Source organism: Eptatretus burgeri, chromosome 1 (assembly GCF_056783735.1).
Source record: "Eptatretus burgeri isolate ZD-2024b chromosome 1, Ebu_testis_v1, whole genome shotgun sequence".
NCBI lineage: Eukaryota > Metazoa > Chordata > Myxini > Myxiniformes > Myxinidae > Eptatretus > Eptatretus burgeri.
The window spans coordinates 58,496,007-58,523,963 of NC_140961.1; the positions used below are offsets into that span (position 1 = coordinate 58,496,007).

At 39.6% G+C, this 27,957-nt stretch overlaps 1 protein-coding gene across 2 annotated transcripts in view; it reads left to right on the top strand.

Annotated features, from left to right (window-relative positions):
- Positions 1-27,957, top strand: part of LOC147034564 (rab11 family-interacting protein 4-like) — an 84,563-nt gene that overhangs the window by 25,958 nt on the left and 30,648 nt on the right. For both annotated transcript variants that reach the window (XM_085885352.1, XM_085885362.1), the window contains 5 exons: positions 18,910-19,248; positions 23,165-23,350; positions 23,605-23,736; positions 24,261-24,296; positions 24,592-24,676. In XM_085885352.1, the coding sequence (XP_085741478.1) occupies positions 19,079-19,248; positions 23,165-23,350; positions 23,605-23,736; positions 24,261-24,296; positions 24,592-24,676 (609 nt within the window). In that variant the 5' untranslated portion in view covers positions 18,910-19,078. The remainder of the gene's footprint in view (positions 1-18,909; positions 19,249-23,164; positions 23,351-23,604; positions 23,737-24,260; positions 24,297-24,591; positions 24,677-27,957) is intronic.

Here is a 27,957-nt window from a genome sequence, read left to right on the forward strand (position 1 = left end):
AAATCCTGCGCTATGATGGTTGTTCACTCCTGCTGTATTGTTTTAAATGCTGAGTATCAAGCAAGGAAGCTGACCTTATTGTTTTCAGTCTTTAGTATGACTCAGCTGGGTTTGTGGACCATCAACCTCCCAGGCTCAGGGCAGACACTCTAACCTTTGTGCTGCTGAGGCTGGTAATAAGTGATTAGTGAATGTGAGCCTTGAGTGTTTCCTTTTTTTTTTTTTTTTTAAATCTGAGTGAGGCTTCAGGGGTGAAATTATTAACCTATGCTGTACAGTGTGCCAAATCATTGGCCAGTAGATTATTTAGTTTTTCCATGACAATTCGATCTCGGTCGAAAGGTGTGTTGTGTATCGTGTTCAAATGTCTTAAAATACCCCATTGGATTTCTAATTATTCTCAAATGAGTTCTTGATTTTGCTATTGCAGTTACAGTACGACATTTAAAAGTAAATAAACCTTGGAGTTAGGTCGTGTTTGGATTATGACTGAAGTTTTAAAAAACGTAACAAAAACTTCCACTTATTGTGGTGAAACTGGCTATTATCAATGGTGCATCACCCCTGCTTCTGAGTATAAGGGCAACACTGATGCAATACCATTATTACAAGTTCACTGGTACTCATTTTACCGATCACGGAAGGATGACAAGCTGAGTGGACTCCACCTGGTATTAATTCAGCGGATGATGGGGCATGAACTCAGGATCCTAAGATCCCAAGCCCACCACCATAACCACTAAGCCAACACCAGGCTTGAGTAAGAATTGGTTAAATAAAATACCTCGTCTCGAACACTGCACTCCTATTTTGTTGCAGCAGCTGTCACTTGCTTCGCGAGCTTTCAAAACAACATCACATATTGAGGAAGGTGTGCAAAGATACAGTGCCTGTAGAAAGTCTATACCTCCTTTCAAAATTTTCACCTTTTTTTTCCTTGTAGCTTGGAATGTAATTGCATTAAAACAGACTTTTTTTTTTCATTCTTATTTACACATCGTAACTCACAACTTCCAAGTGAAAAACAAATTCCACAAATTTCAGAAAATTACTGAAAAATACAAACCTAGAATATCTTGGTTGGATAAGTGCCCACCCAACTGAGTTAATACTTGGTGGAAGCACCTTTGACAGCAATTACAGCTGTGAGTTTGTTTGGATAGGTCTCTACCAACGTTGCACACCTTGATTGGGAAATATTTGCCCATTCTTCTGTACAAACTGTTCAAGCTCAGTCAAGTTGCGTGAGTGGGGAGCGTTGATGGACAGCAATCTTCAAGTCATGCCACAGATTTTCGATTGGATTTAGATCGGGGCTCTGACTGGGCCACTCAAGGACATTTATCTTTTTGTTCCTTTGCCACTCCAGTGTAGTTTTGGCTGTGTGCTTCGGGTTGTTGTCATGTTGAAAGGTGAACGCCCGTCCCAATTTCAGCTTTCTTGCAGAGGGCAGCAGGTTTTTCTCTCAGATTTTTCTATTTTGCTCCATACATTTTTCCCTTCCATCCTGAGAAGTGTCCCCAGTTCCGGCTGATAAGAAACATCCCCTTCACATGTCACCACCATGCTTCACAGGAGTGATGGTGTTGTTTGGGTGATGTGATGTGTTGATTTTACACCAAACGTAACTTTTTGCATTTCAGTCCAAAAGTTTCACCTTTTTTTTTTTTTTGTTAGACCACAGAAAATTTTGCCACATGGCTTTAGAATCTCTGGAGTGTTTCTTTGCATACCTGAAACAGGACTGAAGGTGAGCTTTTTTGAGTAATGGCTTCCTTCTTCCTACCCTACTTTACAGGCCAGACTTGTGGAGTGATTGGGATATTGTTCTCACATGCACGCAGTGACCAGTCTTTGCCATAAAGGCATGTAGCTCTTCAAAATTGCCATTGACCTCTTGGTGGCCTCTGATCGGTCTCCTCCTTAAATCATTCAATTTTGAGGGACAGCCTGATCAAGGCAGGGTGTTGGTGGTACCATATGCCTTCCACTTCTTTATGATTGTCTTGACTGTGCTCCAAGGTATATTGAAGGCCTTTGAAATAGTATGTGTATATATATATATATATATATATATATATATATATATATATATATATATATATATATATATATATATATATATATATATATAATTGCATTGGGGGGAGGGTTTGGGGCTTCTTGTATTATTATTATTATTATTATTATTATTATTATTATTTTTTTGTTTGAGTAGAAATAATGGATCACTCTTGATGGTTTACTGCCTTGTAATGTTGAGGCTGGTGTTCCACAACGCAATGGTTTTGGAGTCAATTTATTCTTGGTCCACCTAATTTTGGACCAACCTTTTATTATTCTTTGGCCTTATTCTTTGTCCCTGGCAAAACCCTCAGTACAGGGTGCAGTCAGCAAAAAGAAAAGGTAAAGAACAGTATACCATACTTCAAAGAGGCAGGCTGCCACAACAATCTGAGTCTGCTTATACAGTCCTTCATTATTGTAAAGTCAAAGGCTGTTATTCTCCATCCATAAGGATTGGTTGTCATACCCATCCAGCTTGCATCTCTGCTCCACCCATGGAAGAGGTGCAATCCTTGGAGCTCATAGGCCTCACTATGTCACATCCCACTGTGGTTGGACTATTTCTCCAATCTGGCCATATAGGCTGGCTCGCATCTTTGTATTCTATCCACAGCCAACTTTATTCCGAGCCATGTAGAGCTCATTCTGGTGTACAAGGCCTTTATCCCAAATACGATGGAACTCTCCCCACTTTGGGCTGTTGCAGTTTTTTTTCCCCCCTTTTTGAGGGAGATTCCAATGCTTTTGGTAATCGTAACACCCGCTTCCTCCTGGAGTGAAATATGGTGTCAATACCTCCTCCCTCCGGCAAATCGGTTAAACCACTTGTACTGCACCACGTATACAGACGAGATAATTGTCGTGTCCCCACCATTGTGGGGTTGGGGGAAGGTGTGTGTGTGATTTATTTAATGCCCCAAACCTGAGCATGTATGCAAAATTTTGGGAAAGTCAGCCAAGCCATTTTCAATTCTATAAGGTTCTGATATGTCCACAGAGAATTGCCGAATTATCATACGATTCACATCTGACAGGACGACGATGACTCTGATGATCTGCTTCTTGCCCACTGCTGGATGATTGATGATTTTTCATTTTTTCCATTGCATCACTTCTGGCCTTGCTACACTCACCCTCTTCCCTCTGTCTATCCCCCTCTCCACAATGCATTATTACATTAGTCTTGAACCTCACACCTTGTTTCTTACATCTGTTTATACACATACATGTTTCTCAAAACACATGTGATTATATTTATTTATTTCCCCTTGAGACTGCTGGATGTTCAAATCCATTCCTACATCCCTATTTTTTCACATCTGTGGAACGACTCCCTGCGGTCTGTTGTTTTGCTACTTCCTCCAGTCTTTCAAGTGTGCCATTCATCATCACCTCAAGCTCTTTCTCTCTTGTATGCACTACCAATCTATACTCTACTCTCATTGACACCCTCCACACGTTTTTATTTAAATTACTTATTTTGTTCTCCCTCTTACTTTTCTGGATCTCAACTACTTATATTATGCTATGTCCACAGTTTTATCTGCTTGTTCTTCCACTTTTACCATCTGTCGGTCTCAGGCTATTGCTTCTTTGGCGTTTAACTCGTTCATCGGCCTAGAGCCCCAGACTGATGTGAAGGCTCCTGAAGGAGATAAAAGGAGAAGCATAAAGATTAGAATGGCACTTTGTGGAACGCAAACTTCCGCCAGGCTGACCAGTTTACGTTTTGTATTCCACTGATGGGCTGGATCAGCATCTTGGACCTAAACCAAAACCTAATGATAGTCTTGTGACCTATCCAAATTATCCAATAAGTTTTGTTATCACCCCTCCACAACTTTTTTGAGATATCCTGATTGATATGTATCAATATATATTTAGTTGGTTAGTTTTTGGCCATATCTCAATGGTAAAGAATCATTTCAAAAATTCTTTTATCGTGATCTGGATCTTCACCAAAATCTAATCAATTCATCCTTGATACACACCCAACCTGTCCGCCAAGTCTCATCTGAGTCAATCTTTAACTTTTTTGAGATTTTCTGTCTGCAAGCAGGATAACTGGTGAATATGTAACCTCTGTTCAACTTTTGGTGGTGGAGGTAAAAATGTTTTTCGTCAAAATGAGAACAAATGGTTCGGCTATGCTTGAAATATTCTGCATTTTTATTACTTACGAAATCTAAAGATTTCGTAAGTATATTGATGACTTCCTTCATCTGTTTGTTACTTACGAAATCTAAAGATTTCGTAAGTATATTGATGACTTCCGTTTCTGTTTGTTTGTTTGTTTGTTTGTTTGTTTGTAGGCACGATAACTCGAACGGAAGAAGCTACCAATGTCAAATTACACCACGTGGTTCAGGAGGGTGATGGCTAGCGCTGATTAGATTTTAGTCAAAGGTCAAGGTCACAGTGAGGTCAAACATAATTCCGTAAATTAATGTGGAGAAATGGAGTATTTTTGCTTCGCTCGACGTTACGAGTTAGTTTTAACTTCAATTTTAATTTTGTCTTCGGTTTTTGCGATCGCTTAGGACGCTTAAAACTCGGTTGTCAAAATTCTGGTAAAAATCAGATGTTTTGGAGACGTTTTAAGATTGTATAAAAAATATTTCACTCGACGCGTCACGGGTCGTCCCATGATGCAGTGCGCTCGAGCAGACGCGTCGTTGAGTCACGTTAAGGTTTTTCATGTGCGCTGACAGTGTTTTCGATAAAGATGGTGTTTAAAAGTCTTTTTTTATCCCAATAAAGGTTATTGTCGCATGCTTGACTCACTGAGCCATTGGATTATGTAAAGATTGTTGGTGGATGGCCGAATATTACGGTTTTGTGACTTTGATAAAATAATATTGAATAATTGCCTGGAGAAATGGAGATTTTTGCTTCGCTCGACGTTACGAGTTCGTTTTAACTTCGATTTTAATTTTGTCTTCGTTTTTTGCGATCGCTTAGGACGCTTAAACCTCGGTTGTCGAAATTCTGGTAAAAATCAGATGTTTTGGAGACGTTTTAAGATTGTATAAAAAATATTTCACTCGCGCGTCACGGGTCGTCACGTGATGCAGTGCGCTCGAGCAGACGCGTCGTTGTCACGTAAAGGTTTTCCGTGTGCGTGCTGACGGTGTTTTCGATAAAGATGGTGTTTAAAAGTCTTTATTTATCCCAATAAAGGTTATCGTCGCATGCCTGACTCGCTGAGCCGTCGGATTATGTAAAGATTGTTGGTGGATGGCCGAATATTACGGTTTTGTGACTGATAAAATAATATAAAATAATTGCGTGGAGAAATGGAGATTTTTGCTTCGGTCGACGTTATGATTTTTGATGGTTTGGTACAGATTCATCGTATAAACTTCTGGTTTGCGTCGCTACCTTCTCGAGAGACGGCTTTTATTAGACAAGATCAGGGGTCAAGTTGACTATTTCGTAAGTACCAGCGTATGACTGCTTGTTACTTTCGAAATCTAAAGATTTCGTAAGTATATTGATCAGTTCCGTTTCTGTTTGTGTGTTTGTTTGTTTGTAGGCACGATAACTCGAACGGAAGAAGCTACCAATGTCAAATTACACCACGTGATTCAGGAGGGTGATGGCTAGCGCTGAATAGATTTTGGTCAAAATCTGTCAAAGGTCAAGGTCACAGTGAGGTCAAACATTCGATTTATGATGGTTTGGTACAGAATCATCGTAAAAACTTCTGGTTTGCGTTGCTTCCTTCTCTCGAGACAGCTTTTATTAGACAAGGTCAGAGGTCAAGTTGACGATTTCGTAAGTACCAGTCTATGACTGCTTGTTTATTTATCTATCTATTTTTCTTTCTCCAATATAAGTGCAATTCACACCAAAATATTAGCATTTAGATTCACAAGTGCTTTACAATTTGGTACACCCTCTGCTCTCCTTCCCCTCCTCCCCACACACAACTCTCATCAGACATATAATGCCTAATTTGACCTCCATGTTTGAAGGTATGTTGCTTTTTCTTTTCCAATCATGCTTCCTGGCAAATGGAGTTTCTTATGAACTTTCCACATTCTATTTTTATTCCAGTTGGCCTTCATTCCTTTCATTTAATTCTCGACGGCACACCCTCAGGTCTTTTGGCCGTCCCACCTTTCTCTTTGCGTCAGGTGCCCAGCATATTGCTCTTTTTGACATATCTAGCTCCTCCATGCACACTACATGACCAACCCATCTCCAAAGTTTGATCTCTCCTATGATGTTTTTCCTCCTTGTTAACCTTTCAACCTCTTTCTTACTAACCATGTCAGACCAGAAGATTTTTCAAGATTTGTTTTTATGGCTAACTGTGAGATGAAAGACTGTAGTTTTCATTCTATTTCTTAAGTGATTTTTTTTTTTCAAGATTCTATTTCCAAATAGGACTGTGGACTGACTTCACTCGCATTACTATCGAAGATCTACAGCTTAGTTTTGCCTCTGTGGTGGAAAAGAATTCTATTTCCACACGATGGATGCATACAAAAGAGAATCTTTAATTTCGTATATACTGTGAAGTTCATTTGAGTGCTTCAATGACTCATTGAATGTTGTTCTTCTATATACAAGGTGTGTTCAAAAAGTATCCAACCTTAATTTTTTGTGCGTAAACAAATGAAGCTAGGGAGGCGTGGTTTGGTGCACGTATGTAGGCGATCCTAATTCGTATGCGTGAATATTTTCCCGCCTGCAGAAGCTGTCAGTTGCCGATGAGTGAGGAAGTGTAAGTGAGCACCGTCGGATTTTCGTTTTTGACAAAATGACTGATCACTGTGGTCTCATCGCCAGTGATCACCGTGTTGAAGTTGGTATCGCTGTTCAGTCTCCAGCATGTCCTGTGCGATCTCCAAATGGAGTTGCTTCTGCTCGATCGTTAGCAGCTTTGGCACGAACTTCGCTGAGATTCTCCTTCAGCCCAAATCCTCAGTCACAATGGAATGCACGGATCCAATGCTGACGCCCGCCTCGTCTGCAAGTTCTCTGATCGTGATTCGATGATCCTGCATCAGCAGGGTCCTCACTTGGTAAATGACCATCTAATTTCGGGATGTTGAGGGCCTACCAGAACGTGCTTCACTTTCCACTGATGTGCGACCATCTTTGAAGCGGTTGTACCACTCTTTTATCTGTGTGGTTCCCATTGCTTCGTTCCCGAAGGCCAGTTGAATCTTGCAGATCGTTTCCACTTGGGAATCGCCAAGCTTTACACAAAATTTGATGCAGTCGCGTTGTTCAAGTTTTTCCGTTATTTTGTCAAAAACGAAAATCCGACGGCGTTCACTTACACTTCCTCACTCATCGGCGGTCTGTCGGCGAGTGACAGCTTCTGCAGGCGGGAAAATATTTACGCATACGGATTAGGATCGCCTACATAGTGCACCAAACCACGCTTCCCTAGTTTTATTTGTTTACGCACGAAAAATTCAGGTTGGATACTTTTTGAACACACCTCGTATATGAAATTAAATGTTATCTTTTGTATGCTGATCCATCGTGTGGAAATGGAGTTCTTTTCCACCACAATTTGGCTCATGAATCTACCACAGTTCTTTACGTCTCATGAATGAGCCCCTTGCCTTTTTTGTATCCGTTGTGGTTCATCTGCATCTCCCCCCTCCTGGTATGGTAACCATGAAACCCACATATGTAAACTTGTCAATCTCTCTAATTAGTGAATTGTTGCATATGATGGTGTATGTGTGTGGCATGCATGTCCATACTTTGTTTTTTTTCTATGTTAATGGAGTGTTAGAACATTTATTTATTTTGAAAACACCTGTGGCAGGACAACTTAATGGGCACCATTTTTGCTTTGGCAGCAAGTTGCTAATAAGAGCTCGCAAAGCATTGAATGATTTGCCACAGTAAATGATTTCCTTGTTGCAGAAAGAGATGTTGCAACAGGTTATGAATTACATGCTACAGCATGAAGCTAAAAATGGAAGTGGTACAGATGACCTAAATCTGAGTGTGCTGAATGGTGTTTGGTATTAATCTTCTAATTAATCATAATTGCAGAGGATTGCACAACAAACGGAAGATCCACTTGATAACAGCAAATGTGGACCACACTTTGAGGATTTATTATTTTGTTTTCTGGAAAATTAGCAAAGAGTTGATGGGCTTTTCGAAGCCTGTTGGTAACCAATCACAATATGACTGGTAAACACCAAGAGAACATTTCTGTATTTCTAAGCTTTTGCATGTTAACACACAGTGGCCTGCAAAAGTATTCACCACCTCCAAAGTTTTCACATTTTGATGCCCCCTGAGCTTATTTCCTCAACCCACTGAAGGTGGATGGAGGTTCTTTCTCTCTGTCTGTCTTTGTGTGCAGGCTATCTCCAAAAGTTGTGGACAGATTCGGATGAAATTTGGTGTTGAGGTTTGGGTGTGCGACAAAGTCGAATTTCTTGGATTTTGGTGAAGATCCGGATCCGGGCGGAGGTATCTGCTCTATCGAGTGCCCTTCTAGTTTCCTGATGCTTTCAAAGCAAACTTGATATGCAGTAGAGTCTTCACAAACCACTCCAAAGTGATAAAGCTAAAAATGCAGATAAAATGTGAATAAGTTAGATTTACAGAGAAAAAGCAGATGATTCTCAGTTGCGTCAGAATTCAAACCCTTTGCCAAATTAATACCCAGGGGGAAAGAGGATTTTTGACCAACATGGGATGTTGTAAATGAAATGTATATACATCTGGGATCACATTCTCCGTCCACAACCTTGGCAGCGAGCTGCAGGAAATCTGTGGACAGCCCCTAAGAAACATGACCGTGTTTGCAAATATGGGTGATTTATTTTTTATTTATTTAATATTGTTGTTGTCATTGATCCTGGTTTATCAATGTGTCTCATATAAAACAGATTTCTAACAAGCAAAATATATCATAAACTAAAGGGCACTCGGTAGAGTGCATACCTCCGCCACGCAATGCCTGATCCACAAAAACGTATCAGGCCCAATATATTTTTGAAATATCATGCTATACATCGTTTTGGCACTCTCAAATGGTGAAGAATTACAAAGTTAAATAATAATCGTTTCCAGATCTGGATTCGGATCTTCATCAAAAGTGAATCTATTCATCCTTGTCACTCATCCAACCTGTCCTCCAAGTTTTGTCCGAATCCGTCCAACTTTTTGAGATCCTGCACACACAGGCGGTGAAAACATAACCTCCTTCACTTTTGGTGGTAGAAGTAATGAGTTGTCGATCTGCACCACATGTAACACCGAAGCAAGGCATGTGGTGTGGCAGGTAATTAAACACTGATTTAAACGACTTTTTTTTGTGAATTGATTCTTAATTTTTGAATACAATGTTGAAACATTTATTTTATAGAGCCACACGTTGAAATGTTTTGCTTGATCTTGTCAGTCTATTACTTAATCAAATGAATGAAGTACAGGGAAGTGCTGACTACTGTATATCTGAGCAAGCTGTTGTCACTGTCTGAGTCATTGCTGCTTTTATAGGTGGCAGTGCACCATGCTCGACTGCACTTGTTCCTGGATTCCCTGGCAGTGACACCAACAGTTTCTGTTGCAGCTCTTTCTGCACCCACAGGATATTGTCTTTGTCATCTGCTGTGACCAGGTGGTTTGTGTGGATGGCACTGGTATGAACTTGCCATCATCCAGAGTCCACCCGTAGTCCTGACATGGTTTTATGTTCGGCTCGCTAATATTTGTGGTCCTTTCCAATACAGTCAACCAGTGCTGCTTGTTGCAGATGTTGGATAAATGCATCTTATGTTGAGTGGCAACAGCTTGAGCAGCGTTGATTTATTGTGCAGGAACTTGTACGCCCTCACCTTGCTGAGCTCACCACCCATGAAGTCATCATCCTTGTTGGTATAGACTGCAACCAGAAGAGCCCTTGCCTGGTTGATCTCTGGTGTAATGCAAGGTGCATCTTCATCCGGATCTCCAACCATCTGGAGTGTGGGGATTTCTGTTGGCTTGCTCTGGTTCAGCCATATCTTTCCAACAAAATATAGGTAATGAGTGGTGTCATGCCCACTGAAACTGTATGAATGCCGGTGCTCAACATTGTGCAATCCCCGGTGTAGTCATAATACTGTGGATTGGAAGCTTCTTGGGTGCAGTCATAGTTGAGACATGTTCTCTGGGAGGTACACCCATCTTCTTCCACATGTTGCATGATGTTGACACACTGTGCAGTCATTTTGACGGTTCAAGTGGTCATAGCTGATCCCCTGTCCAAGCCTGTTCAGTGTGATGAAGGACTTGCTGCTTGTCTGGTTGAACACATGATATGATGGGCAGTGGTTATGCTCAGTGGGATAAGTACACCAGAGACATGCTGCAGAGGTTGTGACATGATGACAACAGTCTCTGTTGTTGGCTGGTCAACCATAACTCTTCCAGATCCCTTTAGCTTTGGTGCTTTGTTACAGAGCATCATGGCTGTGAAGTTGAAAATTGGGTGGGGAACTATCTGCTCTGCAGCTTTGAAATAAATCTCGGTGGACAGTGCATTTTGTCTTTGGCTTTTGCATAGCTTGGAATCTGCTCTGAGTATCTTGGCAGCATGTTGTAGTGTACGATGCTTCTCAGCCTCATGTAGTTCTATTTCCAGATCCTTCAGCTTCTCAAGATTGTCACCAAGAGGTGCATTAATGCACAAATGAAGCCCGATCCATTGCTTTGTCTGATGGACAAAGTGCTGTTGCAGCTTCCATTTTAGGGAGCTTGATCGTTGTTCATCTGCAGTCTTGACTAATAACTCGTGAACAATGGCACTATACTGATCTTGTGAATTTATCAGGAAGCCCCATTTATTGAAAAGTGGGGATGGTGGGGGGTGGGGTGGTGGTCTGTCTACTGCACGAGATGAGTGAATGTGATGTTGTGCAAATATTCCATTCGGGAGGTGCTGAGCTTTCAATACGACCATGCACGGTTTACGGTAGGATATGTCATTAGCTACCATAGTCATGTCCTTGGCCAATGAGTCGCAGCAGAATGTCAACTTCTTGACCTTTTCATTGATTACCTTTTGGCTGCTTTCTGTTGACACCTTGGATTGTCACCTCTGCCTCTCAGCCACCGCTTCCCAAATATTACACATGTATTCTTTGCAACAAATGTTGATGTGCCATGTCTTCACACTGGGTACTCTTTCCCATCCGTTTCTTCTTTGCAAGTTGGTAGCTCGTTTCAATGATATATCAATTCTGACATTTCTCTTGGCACTTTGGCAAATTGTCAGTCAACCATGTGTCTGCAGTTCCATCAGGATGCAGTCTTAAGATCTTATCTTGTTGTGCTGTCATGGCCACAAGAAGCCTGTCTTTGGTTGTGGTGTGGATATTTTTGAGACCTTTTACATCCCGCTCTCTGCATATGATGCAATTTGTTTAGTCATGATGGGTGTTTTCTGGCTTAAAGGACAAACTGCCCCACAACCCTTGTTTAACTGACTGACTTGCCATCTTGCCTCTGTTGCCTGCAAAAAAAAATCTTGTATTGTTAATCCAACACTGTACAGCAACTAAAACAACATAGCCACATCAAATTACACAGATGTTTATATAAAATTACAGGTAAATTTATAAAATTAACGAGCAAATTTGACTACCTCTGATATAATTGTTTCCTTGCAAAGTAAGAAGGTTGCTCTGGGCTTTCAGTTCACCCATTCACGAGTAATGACGATGCACCTTTTTTGCAGATATGGTCATGTTGGTTAGGGGGCTGTCCACAGATTTCCTGCAGCTTCTTGCCAAGGTTGTGGACCTAGAATGTGATCCTAGATGTATATCGAGGTATCATTAAGGTCACAACCTTTTATAACATCCCATGTCTGTTTTCTTCTAAAAGTTGGGGTTTACCTGCTGGGTGCAGCCATAGATCACTTCAGGAGTAAATTATTTGTTTGAAAGGTTACAAAATAAGGGTAATAGGTTTCACCTGGATGTAATCAGTGGTTTAAGTTAATTAATCTCACCCACTTATCTAAGGAGTTTTAAGGTGCAACTCACTTGGTCAATCAACAAGGCAACCGTGAAGACCAAGGAGCTTTCCAAAGAAGTCAAACATAACGTGGTGGAGAAGGATTGTTCAGGAGAGGGTTATAAAAAGATTTCAGTCACTGATCTCTGAGTATGGTAAAATCCATCATAAAGAAGTTCATCCATATAATTAAGAAGTGGAAGATGTGTCATACCACCGAGACTACCCAGATCAGGTCGCCCATCCAAACTCAGCAGCCAGGCAAGCAGGAAACTGGTTTGGGATGTCACTGTAAATCCAACAATGACTTTGAAAGATCTGCAAGGCTTGGCATCGACATGGGGATCAGTGTTCATCAATCAATAATATCCCGTTCCCTTCACAAGGATGGCCTCTATGGACAGGTGGCAAGAAAGAAGCCATAACTGAAAAGGACACATCTAAAAGCCTGTATTTAGTTTGTGAAAAAGCATCTTAATGATACTGCAGGTATGTGGAGAAAAGTTTTGTGGTCAGATGAGACAAAAATTGAATTTTTTTTTTGTCTAAACTCAGTGTTTCATCTGGTGCAAGTCGAACACTGTGCATCACCCAGTCAACATCATCCCCACTGTCAAGCATGGTGGTGGCAGCATCATGTTTTGCAGCTGGTTTTCATTATTGGGGACTGGCAAGGTTTTTGGGATCAAAAGGGACAATGGATGGTGCAAAGTACTGGAGAATCCTTGATGAAAACCTGCTCGAGTTTGCCATGAATCTGCAGCTGGGTAGGAGATTAACATTTCCATGGGACAATGATCCAAATAACAAAGTTGAAGCCACACTGGGACTGACCGAAGGAGCTGAATACTTTCACAACCAGTGAATTTTGATTTGTACATGTTTTCTGCAGGTATTCCTGACATGTAACCTCCTTACACATACTGTAAGTGTTCAGTTTCATCTTTTCATTTGGGAATAAAAAGTTCATTTAGAAAAATTGTTTCTATCTAATTTGTAATTCATCTAAATGTGGCATTATTGGTAGGGGGTGAATACTTTTACAGGCTGCTGTATATGGTTTCCTCTCTTCCCTTTGTTCCTCTCCTGCTTTGAACTATCATTCTGACGTCGCATCAGTGCAATGGGCAAATCAATTACAATGTGATGTGGCAAGGTGTGAGCATGAATTGAGGAAAAATAAATTGAGCAGAGATCGGAAGGTTTTTGATTGAAATTTCCACAAATGGCTACAATTTGCTTGTTACTCCCTCTTACCTTTTCCTCATGTCACTGCAAACTCTCAATCCTTGGTGCAGGTGAGCAAGTGAGCATTGACTATTGACACAGGGTGTAAATATGTTTGATGATGGCAGAGGATTCTCCAGTGTGTTTGAGTTAAGGAATGAAGTGTGGAAGGGAAGGTGGGGTGTGTATTCTTCTGACATTTTGGAACAAAGGTGTGTACTGTGTTGTAGTGAAAACAACAGCCAAAGGTGTAAAATGATGAGTTCCTTTCAAAGGCAGGTTTGTGAAAAGTGAAACCAAATGATACCGGTTGCAGAACTTTCTCACCTCCATCAGACAATGGAGAGCACTGAATTACTTTATCATATCATAAATACCAACTATGAATGCAGTCCTCCAGGTTGTGGTTTTCTTGGTTCCTGTCCCAAGTAACCTTTTTCAGAGGATTAAATGATTATATACATACATACACACTATCTATATATATGTATATATATATATATATATATATATATATATATATATATATATATATATATATATATATTAGCAAATACAACCCATCGCTTCGCTGACTGACAAAGTGGGGAGAGAGACACTTCATCAAACGTTGCTATATCACTGTGGGGTGGGGAGGGGTGCCCCCTCCCCCCCCACGTGCACACTTTGAGACCTGGCAGGTCTCTTTCACCTCCTGAAACCCACCCACATGTGAGGATAGCAGGCAACAGCAGCAACTTGTATGTACACATACACATGTACACTACTGTTATCGTAATGCAGTTTATAAACGTACACATGCATAAAATACATAAAAAGACAAACACAAAGATTTGCCTTCAAACAGAGTTCTTTAAAAGAGGAGTTTAAGTGGGAAATTAGAAAAATTCAATTGAAAAATGTATCAAGGGCCAATGTCGATCAACGTATGCGCGATGCCTTCACAGCCAGATCATGACAAACACCTGGTCGGATGGACCTTATTGTTTTTATATGTGTATCAATGTCAAAGTGAGGACTGATTATACGAGATCATCACACAAAAGGTTAAACAAAACGATATCCTGTAAAAATAAAATTTCACATTTTCAGTGGATGAGACACCTCCCAAGGCATCAATTGCACAGCACCGCAGGGCCAACACAGGTGGAAACGTACGTCTGTCTAATCGATGTTCCCTTGAGAGCACAGATACTTTCCCAAAACAAACAATCGAGCAGCTTGGAGAGAGCCTGCCAAGTGGCTTAAGCACTCAACTAAGCACTTCAATGAAGCGGTTGTTGAGAAATGGCTTGTTTGGCACGTGTTTAGCAACACAAACACACACCTCCCAGAGACGCCTGAAATGTCAAGACACGAATGCTGACGTCTCCGGATGTTTATAAGCATTGAAATGTACCCAGCGATTTGTAGCTCTGATGAACAGGCATTTGATAATGAGTGAGGAAAGTGAAAACAACAATTTTATCATTAAGAAATCTCTGCGGCCTGTTCCAAGTCGAGGCATAGTCGAGCATGGCCAAAAAATACATGGCAGCTTCAAACCCCAGCAAGGTTACCCAGGAAACTCCTTTAGATCCAGAGAGCAAGGTGGCCGAGGATTGCCCGATGGAGGATACAATGAAATAATGCTGATAATTATCTTCAAAAGGGGTGTTTTAATTAACCCAAACACCCAATTTTCATTCTTGCACTTCCTTGGTGTTTCCTTTGTATTTGTGCAAAGTTTCAGGCTGCTAGGTTTTATAGTTTTGGAGTTGTGGAGGAGACACACCGACACACCACAGTGTGTGTGTGTGTGTGTGTGTGTGTGTGTGTGTGTGTGTGTGTGTGTGTGTGTGTGTGTGTGTGTGTGTGTGTGTGTGTGTGTGTGTGTGTGTGTGTGTGTGTGTGTGTGTGTATATGTATATGTATATATATATATATATATATATATATATATATATATATATATATATATATATATATATATATATATATATATATATATATATACTTTTTTTTTTTGATATATATATATATATATATACTTTTTTTTGATGTATATATATATATATATATATATACTTTTTTTTGATTATATATATATATATATACTTTTTTTTTTTGATATATATATATATATATATATATATATATATATATATATATATTTTTTTTTTTGATATATATATATATATATATATATATATATATATATATATATACTTTTTTTTTTTTTGACATATATATATATATATATATATATATATATATATATATATATATATATATATATATATATATATATATATATATATATATATATATATATATATATATATATATATATATATATATATATATATATATATATATATATATATATATATATATATATATATATGAGAGAAAATTGTCCTGTCTGTCTTTGTTTGTCGTCTGTGTGTTTGACTTCAATGCATTCCGAAACTGCTGGACGGAATGAGTTTATAACTGGTGTTTGCACTCGGGGGAGTGCATTGGAATATATTGGTTGGTTCAAAGGAACTTGTATCCCTGGGGGCGTCAGGGTGTGGTCGTGTTGGGGGGGGGGGGGGAGAGAAATCCCAATTGTCTCGATTTTAAATGTGTATCATATGGCGCTACCTGGTGGAAGCTTGTATTACAAGTCGAGTAAAATACACCCTCGAAGACTTTGTCGAAGTTGGTTAATTATTGATGTTTTCTTTGCAACAGTACGTCTATAATTGTGACATCTTAAGATGGACATGTATAAAAGCAGAAGAGGATAAAGTGACAAGACACTTATTTTTGATGATTGTTTGTGTAAATATATATATATATATATATATATATATATATATATATATATATATATATATATATATATATATATATATATATATATATATATATATATATATATATATATATATATATATATATATATATATATATATAAAAATAATATTACATTTTGAAGCAGAGATTGAATTTTTTTTTTCAGTTTGTCAACTCTTACCTCTGTGTCCACACTGTTCAAATTTATTCTGGCAGTGTCAGACAAATGTGAAATATCCTTCCTTTTTTCTGAAATAAAGCAAATGTTTATTTTTATCTGACGTTGCTTCGTTGGTGAGTTTTTCAGTCTTGGTGATTTTTTTTTTTCTATGGCTGGTAATTACTAAGAGACAAGGTGATGCCATCTTGATTTGAGGCATTTGTCAAGCAGTTCTTGGTGTGATTAATTTTGACCCAAAATGGCTCATCGACTACTAAGGCCTTTGTTATTTTATAACTTGGTTTACAGATCCGCCGACGGTATATTTGCCAAAAATGAAATCTAAATATAAAACACATTTTTAGCTTTTTATATTTATAAATTTTCCACCAAAGATGCAAAAGTTTCAAAACCCGAAATGTAAATGCCGGCATTTATTTTCAAAATATAATTTTGCGCACCCGCACCAAAATGCCAAGTCACCTTTAATCAAACTGTGCAGTAGAGCTGCACAGTAGTCTTCGGTCATGGTGTCTGAGCAGTGGCCAGCATGGTTCAGATTGACTGTGGTTTCTGGGGCGAAAGTGATTGTTAAGAAGTATGTCAGCGGTATAAATTTGAGTCACTGTATTGGTGATTTTATCACGCAACATCTTGATGACTAATATTCTGGCCGAACTATTGCATCAATTCAGTGCAGCAGCAGGGATGATTCGCAGGCAACTCTCGATTGTGCCGGTTTTGTTTCCGTCGAAAGTTGTGCACCGCTATTTGTATTGAAAGATTTCGGTGCCAAGTACATCAAAGTTTCCCTGCGAGATTCTGATATTCAGCCTTCAACGAACCAGAAATCAGCAGCCGATATGTACAGCTTGCTTGGCTAGAGGGGGGAAAAACCAGAAGTGCGAAACCAGAGGAAGGTCAATGGACAGAAAAAATGCAAGAAATAACTTTCTGTCCTGTGGCAATGCTATGTGTAGCAGCCTGGGTTCTGATGCCATTGAAGTATCCCCATGTGCTTGATGTGACGGTGAACTGTTGTTGAACACTTGGAAGATTGGACTACATGTACAATTTGATATTAAACTTTATTTTTCAAATTGATTTTTTGCCAATGGCTTTACATTGAAGTGGGATGTTATTCCTGGTGGTCTTAACTGTTTTCGGTACCATTACTGCTTTTCTGATTTTTCTTAAAGATGTGTTTTCATAGCCATTGTTTTTAATGAAACAGACAAACTTTTACAAACAGACAAGTCGTTAGATGGACTCACTGTCATATCGAAATATAGAAACCGTCATATATAAACATTGTGCAAACGTATATAATCAATGTATATGTTGTCTTTGTATTTTTGGTTTTTGAATAATTTGTGGTTTGAGAGGTCATGTGACTCCTTTGCTGATTTTTCCAATAGTTGTAATGTCCTAATGAAGTTATTTTTCACATCCGATACCATATTTGATGATTGGTGCTCACCATCTCATCCATTGTACAGGTGTCCTAAAAAAACTTGGCCTTCTTAGGGAGCGCAGAGGAGAAGGCAAAAATCACATCACGTAATGTAGAGGAGGAGGGATAATCGCATCGCTTCAACGGCCTAATTTGAAAACTATAGCAGCTACAAAAGCAATGTATACAGCAATTTGTAGACATGAAGATATGAGTGAAGAAGGTTAAGAAAAAAATTTGAGCACTTTACCGTACAGATTTATAAACGGTTGAGGCATTGTTGAGCAGGCCAAAACAAAATGGTGGCTTAAGACCACCAGTGAGGTGACAGCGGGCTAACCAAGATGGTGCACCACCGTCTTGATGAGGCTTTTTTTATTATTATTATTATCATTTTATTTTTTTCGACTTTTGTTCTTATTTTTTTTTTTTTTTTTTTGATGATCATCCAATTAATTATCTTCAAAAAGTGTGTTTAAAGTAAACCAAATACCCAGTTTTCACTTTTGCCCTCACTTGCCTTGTAGTTCCCTTAGCATGCATGCTAGGTTTCTTGGTTTTGTGGAGGACGTGCGCACGTGCACACGCACACCTTTTGTATATGTTTTCAGGGTGAATCAGAGCAATGATAAAGTGCTGTATTTTATAGATGCCAAAATTGATTTGCATGAATAAATAAATAAATAAATAAATAAATAAATATTTATCAAATGAATGTTAAATCCAGAAATGACAGCGCTCTAGTCAATTGGTGGGGAGTTGCATGGAGCTTGGCTTGTACATCGGCACTTCCGCATTACATTTGAAGCCAAATCCTTTCTCTGGAATTGAACCAATTGCATTTAATTATCAATATTCTACATGCAGAATGGAAATTAATGTACAAAGGGTTCCAGTCTCTGTGGGTACTATACTGTGTAAGTAGGCCTATTCATTGCATGATCCTTTGACTTCAAACATGAAAATAAGGCCATTTGGCCCATCATTGCCGTGTTTCACTCAGGTTAATTTTTGCTACAGCTCTAAAGTTCAACCTACTTGATGTTTTGTAAACGTCTAACTAATCCGATCTTTATCGGGTGACTCAACTTGTTTTGGTGAGAATTTTCATTGCGAGAGAATCTTGACTGTTTCTTCCTTAAAACTGGCTGTTTTGTCACTCACTATTTTTCATTTCCTTCTACAGGTCTTGGATTTTTTTTTCTGGTCTGCTGCTTCAAAAGTGAAAATGCAAACCAAATGTTGGGATTTGAGTCCTATTGCCGAAAGCTCGTAGTTCTACATAACCCTCCCTGCATCTACTGAGCATCGCTCTGTGCCGTCCTTGGATTGCACTCACCGATGCTGCTGCAAGCATGTTATCCAAGTTGGGATCGAACATTGAGAATGAACATGCAACATGGACGGCTGCTGGTGATGAACCAGAGGGTGACAGCGCCATTGAGACTGGTGACATTTCAGAAAATGTGACTACCGCAGCACTGCCAGAAATCGGCAGCCACTTCCTGCCAAATGGGCAGAAGAAGTAAGTTGGAAAATGTCTCGGATCATTTTGGCAAACATAGTTTTACAAGATTTCCAGTTATATAAATGCACAGTCTATCATCTCATCTTTATTTGCTATGTAAATTTCCTCCTTGGCACATCCTATGAGACTGCAGATGATGGTTTCAGCAAGGGATTCTAAAAATGCAAACACAAGAACAAACTGGTATTCTTGCATTCATTGTTGTTGTTGTCATTTATTAAACTTGGCAATGATTTCATCACAGTTGATGTTTGTTATATTTAGCCAGATTCCTTTTTCTATCTTGTCCATTTTGTCAGGATAGAAACATTGTGCAAATGTAAATAGAATGTTTCACAGAATCGATGATATTATGTGCTGGAGCTGTTGGATGAAGTATAATTGAAATGTTCTTTATATGAGAAACTAAATCCTTCCTCCATATGCAGCATTGAGTTGAGTTTGCATCGATTCTTGCATGGGCATGGTGATGCTCCCGATGTAGTGCCCCATTTCGGTTGGAGAAGGAATTTGGAACTTATCCAGGATACCAGTAATAGCTTGTCTACTCTTCGTGAAGAACCTCGTGAGACCTTTAACGACCACCAACTAGTGCTTGCAAATGGGATGCCCAGTTTAACGTCCATCTTAGGGACAGCACACTGACAAATCTCCCTGCCTATGAAACACTTGGTGACAGTTTATAGCTGGGCTGAGATTTGAACCCAGGCTGCATACATCATACCAACAAAGATTCAACCTTGGTCTAAAGTGTGAGTGATCTCCCTAGCATTGATGAGTCTTGCACCCTTTGCTGTTGTCCATGGCCATCTCCTTCGCTGGATATCAGATTTCATCCACTCTTACAATCAGCTAGTTACTTTGTATTGGGATTCTTCCCATGCTCTTTATCCAGAGGCAGGAAGCCCTCAACGAGGCATGAAGTGATGATCCTCTTCTTGGTTGATATCACTCACCTCTATCACTGTATATAGTCTATCATTATATTCCTATATAATTGTTAAGTAATGACCTCCACACATTATATCACACTGCAGGTGAATCCGCCTTGAGCTGTTTTTCGGCATGGCTTTTCAACCTCGTCTAATGAACCGACCAGCTTGGCTTGACGTCCAGCTGTAGGTGGCAGGCATTTTTAATTTGTTCAAGGTCCTGCCGATAACTTGCCTACTCTTCACGAAAGTCGCCGTGGGCTCTTTAAAATCCACCAAAGACCAATATTGGCAGACGGTTCCTTCACTTGGCTCTGATGGATGGTACACTCAGAGGCATCACCCTGCATGTGAAACACCAGGGTGACAGTTTACAACTGATTTGGGATTCGAACCTAGACTAGACCGTTCAGACATGTTCATATATATATATATATATATATATATATATATATATATATATATATATATATATATATATATATATATATATATATATATATATATATATATATATATATATATATATATATATATATATGCTTTCCTGCCAGCACCCACGAAGCAATAATTTGTGTTAATTTATTTATTATATTATAATTCCACTTTAACATCCTGTAATCCTTCTTCTTCTTCTTCTGCATGTCAGTTTCTCCCACAACTCCCATTCCCTTTTCAATTTCTCTCATCTGCCTCGATCACTTTCCCTTCTTGATCGTAAGCATCTTTGTCCTCTCTCTGTTTTGGCCAACAGCCATTTTCCCCCCCGCCCCCCCCCAACTTGAGCCCTCGAGCCTGACAACTTATTCCGTAGGGTAGTTTTTTTTCTTTTCCTATTGCTCTTGATGCCCTGCAGGTATTGTGGTGGCTCAGATTGCAGTGCATTCACCACTGATTGGATAATCCTGGGCATGATGGGAGGATAATTATGCACTCGAGGCAATTTAATCTGATCACAGATCTTTAAATTGGTTGCTGGGATGGCAGTGTTGTACATTAGATTTTAAGCTGGTTGTCCCCATTGCACATGCTTGTGATTTTTTTTTTTTTTCCTTTTATAAAAATAGGCCTTTGGGCTGATTCTTTGAAATTGCATATTATTGCTATACTCTCTGCATAGGTTAGGATTGATAGATCAGCCACTGCATTTGAGAACTCAATGAGTCCAATGTACAATCATTTTTTATTTTTGCTTTGCAATTCCTACCCCCCCTTCCTCCATCATAAATTAACTAAATTCTCTGTACGTTCTTTTTCTAAAGCTACGCATTGCGGTTTCTTGATATGCGATGCAATCTACCTTATGGGGTAGGTGAACCCTTACAAATTCTCCAAGAATGGGAACTTGGCTGTACAATTTATGGCCATGCAAAGATTTTCAAAACTATACACATGCATCTTGGCCTAAAGACCAAGGTGCATGGTCACGCATAAAACACGTGCTCATGTACCTCGTCTCCAAGGCTAAAAATGCAGCGTCATACAATCTACGCTTAATTGTTTTTATGGCTTCATCACTTGCCTTGATGGCTTCACACACAGGACAAAATGGACATGTGCAAAACCTTGTAGTTCATAGGTCTTGTTGGGATGGTTTTATAGATACACAGTTGTCAATCATGCTTTCAATGATGCCTTTTCAAGCTTTCAGATACAAACAAAGACCATTTTGGTCTGAAGCTGATTGCTTGGATGACGAATGAGGAAACGGTATTGTCACATAACTTGCACATTATGAAAACATTTCCTCGTCTGTTTTAGTTCCTCGTAACACTAACCTTGATCTTTGTGAGCAGTGTAATTTTTTATTTTTTGCTTTTGATTTATCTTTCAAAGGGATGTCTGACCTACCTTCCCATGCAATTGATGTTAACTTATCTTTATGTCGCCGTCCCCCCAAAAGAAAAAAAAAAGTAAAGAACATATTACTTCAACATTGTATGCCGTAAACCTTTAAACCCATGTACACACGGCCAGCAGCCAACTTTGATGGAATTTGCAGAATTTAACAGGAAGTGGAAGCTGCCTGACGTATAGATAAAGGAAAACCACAGGGTCGGAGCAGATGAAAAATATGGGTCTGCTTAATGTAATGCACGTTAACTGTGAGTTTGTGGCGCTGCGGTTGTCTGGGAGCAAATCCCACCTTAGCCCAATGTTTTGGGGGATGGGGGGAAGTAGGGGGTGGAGGAGGTGGTTGAGTTTATGCACAGTCTATGCTGGGACAGCTGCTGCTCAACAAACTTCACAGTATGTATTCCACAAATATAGATTGTACCAGAATTGTACAATTCACCTTTTAACCCGAATCCTTTTCATCCTTTCGATGCAGTAAGAATCCCTGCTGTTCAATCAGGTTTCTCCTCTGTCTTCGTCATCTCATCAATATTCATGAGTCTTCCACCCCTACCCCCCATCATCTCACGAAACAGCGGGTTTTTGATGAAAAGTGCAACTTCAACCACCGTTTTCTCTACGATTGATGTACATTTCGCAGTTGATGCTAGACATGTGTGGTGATGATATCTTGCAGATTGGTATTTTGCAGAAAAGAAAAATTGAGCTCAACATGGTTGAACATTAACTCTTTAAATGAAAGCACAAGTTTAGCTTGGAGACTTTCTGTTGTACCAAAACGTGTTTGTTTTTGGGTTACTCGCATAACTAATCGGCTGTTTTAATAACCGTGCCGACAAGGTCTGTTTTTGTTCTTATTCTAGATAACATTATACAAAATATCACCACCTTTCCTTCAATGTGTACTTATCTTTCATACTGGCCAAAAACACCTACTCCTCCTCCTCCTCCTTCTCCTCAGCCCCCCCCATCCCCTCTCCATTTTTAATAGAAGCAGTATTTGGGAATTAAGTATATTGACAGAGTTTCAGATTTATTCTCTGAATAATTTTAAATTTATGTTTCCTCCAGTTTGTTGTCGTGTAACACTTTAACATTTTTTTTTCTTCTTTCCCATCCCTCAGAACCCATAAACACAACCTTTCTCTTATTTCCAACATCTCAACACTCTCGGCACTCTCCCTACTCAGTATTGGCGAAGAGTTTGAGGACTATGGGGAGGGTGATGTCACAGACCTTTCTATGGAGGAAGCACCGCAATTGGTCGACCCTCTGGTTTCCCGAAAAACTTCATTGCTACCTCACAATGGGTGAGTTAAAGGATGAGGGTTCAGCGTCTCAGCTTTGAGTTTGTAGTTCTGAACTTAGCTTAGGATTGTAAAGGGTTTCCCTCTGATGTATTTGAAACTGTTGTGCTTGAGGTGATAATGATATTATGTTGTGGTTGAGATGTGTGCTCCTTTTGTTTCTCCAGAACAGTTTTACCTTTGTAATTGGTTTGCCATAACGACATGTATACCTTGACAAATGGGCACATTATTATTATTATCTTTTTTTTTGACAGAACAAGCCATGAGGATGAATGTGTGGATGGTCATCTAATGTCAGAAGCACTATATTTTTGCACTGGATGCTCTCGTCACCTGGAACAGTTGGGGGAGCTCGAAAATCGCCTCCACAGACTGGAGACCTCCAGGTAAGTTGTGGGTTCTCTTTTATTTTTTTATTTTTTTTGGTTTGTTGATGTGAGGGAAAAGGATTTGTTTCCTAATCCCCGAGGGAAGCTCACAAAGCATGATTATGCTTACCTTGTGAATCTAGGTATTATTTGAGCAAATATAGTTCAGCATGTTGCTTAATATAATCTTTGGAGAGTTTGGACTTTCTTTCTCAACCACCTCTATTGTTAACAGCTCCTTTTTTGTCATTGTAGACAGAGAGGAATCCAATGGCATTACGAAGTCTAAAATCATTCCAAATGTTTAGATAATTTCACATACTGGTCACATGTTTGCTGAGCAAAACCATCTCACTATTGTTTTCTTTTCTTTTGTAATAAAAGTACAATCCTTATAGGTAGGCATACAGCCACCAATATTACTTTGCAAGAAAAACTGCAGGTGGAACCCTTTGTCAGGTTTCGTGGACCAATTTCTGTTCAATAATGTAACATATTGTGTTTTTATTTATTTAATTATTATCTTTTCTGCCTATCCACAGTCCAAACAAAAGGATGCTGTCAATGGCATATGCAAGGTATGTTTTCTTCACATTTCACCAATGCGGTTTTGTTTTATAAATCCCGTTAAATAATATCATTTTGATGAGGACTGGGTATTCTCGGGCACTGTCCAAGACCGGTGTTGGTAAAACATTTTTGAAATCCATATGACCACTACGGATGAACCCACTTGGATGGTGACCTGTTGTCTGGCTTTGTTTGGATTAAAACTTCTTTTGTTGCATCTTTCTCACTGCTTGATGCACATTCTTTCAGTAAATATTGGTAGTCGCCAGTCTAACATCTGCATTGTATCCTCTTGTCACCCAGGCAGCTAATGCAAGGTAGGAGTGGCAGCTTGGATAACTTGGTTCCAGATTGCACGGACTCAGCAGAACCTGACATTGAGGAAAAGGTGTTTGTGTGTGTGTGTGTGTGTGTGTGTGTGTGTGTGTGTGTGTGTGTGTGTGTGTGTGTGTGTGTGTGTGTGTGTGTGTGTGTGTGTGTGTGTGTGTGTGTGTGTGTGTGTGTGTGTGTGTGTGTGTATATATTTTTTTTAACACCATAAAATTGATTGCTAATTAATGACACAAGGGTTTTGTTTTTGCAGTTCATATGCTTGAATACTTTTTATTTGGTACCATCGACTAACAATCAAGTGTATATAAACTTCAAATTATTACAGCGATTTGCTTCAATATAACTTGCGGTTAATACAAACATGTGAACTCGAGCTGTGAGTGTGGTTATTGTTGCATTTTTGGACCTTTGGTGTGGTATTTACATTAAAAAGTTGTGGAATAAGGTTTTGGATAATATCAGACTTTGGCCTTATCTTCACTTCCTCGAGAAGTTTTCTTTGGTTCTCTTGTTAACAAAATTACCATTACTTTATAAATAACTCTTGCAAATCATGCACAGGCCTATAGTTCAGTGATATCTTTCTGTGATTCAGTAGGCTATGATACAGTTCAGTTCCTGGTGATATACACACTGTGTGCGTGTCATCCAAAATGTTACAATCACCTGTTCATGTAGTGCGTTTTATTTATCTATTTATTTATTTTGATGTACCATACTCTTTACAGAGCTTTGGTGCTGCCGAAGCAGTTTCTTGGCAAGGGTCAGTGCCGTGTATAAATCGTCTGGCCAACTAAACAATAGGTGCCATATTGTTACCCAGGTAGCCAGCAATTGAGCGCTGCATAGTTCAAAGGGGCACAGGCAGCATGACTGGGCATGGATTTCTTTGGTGGCATTTTCAAAATATTTATCCATTTTTATTTGCTCAGTTGCAATCAACACATGCATGCCATAATCAGATGCCACTGAGGCACATACAAGTTAGAATCCTGCCCCCGATACAATTGTATACAGTCGGCATGTGGGTTATGTTGCATAAACAAATCAAAGGTGACTTTTTTTATACAAGTTATGATTATTTGACTAATCCTGAACAACAGTAGTCAGAGTGAGATGTATTTATTTATTTATTTTCAGAGAATATCAATCATCATAGCAGAATATTCAGAGGGAAGAATCCTGAAATTCAAATGACTAAAACCCATGCCCCCCTATAATCACAGATTAAATTTCATAGCTCAGTGACTATTGGTGTATACATATTGCATCGATTGTGGTTGTGGGAGACTACTTGAGTTTTTTTTGCAATCATCTCATCGCCATATTTTTGCTCCACAGCTCCCTGTCGTCCTTACTTTTCTATTCTGCTTTTTCGAATATACTGTATAGCATGATATTTCAAAAAGTTGTGGATGAGTTGGGTGACGAGAACAATCCTATTCAATTTTGTTTCATGTCTGGATCCAGATCCGGCCTATTAGTGGGATACAAAATGTAAACTGTTCAGCCTGACAGAGGTATGCACTAGACTGAGTACTGTTCTAGTTAGCTCTCTTCTTGGTGAAGTAGTTTTGCAGTGATTTGACTTTTGCTTCCAAGTCCGTTCGCTATGTTTGTGTACTCTGGGGGTGTGGCATTCATTCATTCCATCTCCATCAGCTCAATGTAAGTCGATCGAGATTTCGGGAGCAGAGAACGGCACAGCTACATCCACGTTTTCATTCTTGTCACTGTCATCTTCACCTGAAAAGGGAGTCGATTCATGTAAACATCGAATCGTTGATTTCAACAAGCTTATATGGGAAAATACCAGGGAGTGACTAATGTGGTAAATTTTGCACAACTTGACACCAAACAATATCTGAAATTTTTATGGAATTGATAAACAAATTGCAAAAAGGGAGCAGATTTGGATGATAAACAAATTGAAGTCGATTACGGAAGATTAACACAGTGCATCATCAGCAAAACCTGTGAGCTAATATATTCTGTGCTGAGTGATTATAGAAATCAGAGCAGAGGAATTGAAGGTGATTTTTCGATCAATCGGCTCGGTGGCAAAATACTAACCGCTGATGAAGTGATCCAAAGTTGGCAAAGTAAAAGTGCTTTACTGGCCCCTGATAAAGGGAGGGAGCACTGTATTATGCTCCTATTCACTCCATTCCTTTAGTACAATCAATAGTGTAGTAGAGAAGAAGATTCAGAGCCTCGAAAGCTCCTCCGAAAGAGTAGAAAGTACTCGTTTTCTCTGATACGTCATGGAATGCTGCAAAACAACAGAAAATTTCATACTTTGGTATATTATCCGTCCATAACGGGTATTACCACGTTTGAAATATGCACCTATTTGAAAAACGAATTTTCTTGAGGTTTCCGACCATCTATCCTCTTCACTTTGTTGTCCCACAGTTGTCCAGGATCTTTGGGGGAAGCGGTGCATCTTGACGCCCTACCCAGACCGCACGGAACATCCGACAGTAAACCACCATTCCATATTGATTGATAGAATCTTTAATAACACCAAAATTTGAAGGTTTTCTTTCGGTTGGAAAGCTTCTGTGTAGTGCGGACCGTCTGCTTCTGGGCAACATGTTGGTGTGAAGTCACATGAAATGATTGAGCCACCAGACAATATATGGTGAAAGAATCTTTATACACGGCACTGGCAAGGGTTATACCGGGTGGTTTGCCATTGCCTTCCCAGTGTTGTGTGTCCTTGCTCGATCCTTTTAAATGCTGCGTGCCAAGCAAAGAAGCAGCACATACCATTTTTGGTCTTTGGTACAACTCCGACGGGGTTTGAACCCCCCCCAACCTCCAAATTCATTGCGGACGCTTGAACCATTACACTCGTCTGATGTGTGTGTTGGGGGGGGGGGGTGGGGTGCAAGGTAGTTATTAAAATGTAAGGTCTTAGCATTGACTGTATGCTCATGTCGGATAGATCATTACCTCTGCCACTGAAGGTGGATGGAGGTTACGTTGTCAACTCTGTGTCTCTGTGAGCAGGCTGTCTCAGAATGTTAGACTGATTCGGCCAAAACTTGGTGGACTGGTTGGGTGTGTGAAGATGATGATTTGATTATATTTTGGTGAAGATCCAGATACGAGAATTTAAGTGATTCTGCAATTGTCTCGAGCCTTGGGCCGACATTGGGAAGCCGCCATCTTGGTGCCTGTGCCGCATCACCTCCGGCACGAGTAGTTGGGAGGAGGGAAGGGAGGGTCCATTTGAGTACTGAACGGGTGGCATTCACTCTCTTTCACTGGGGTACATTTTGGTGTGGAGCTCTGCTTTATTTTGCTTTGGACTGTCTGGAGCTGGATGTT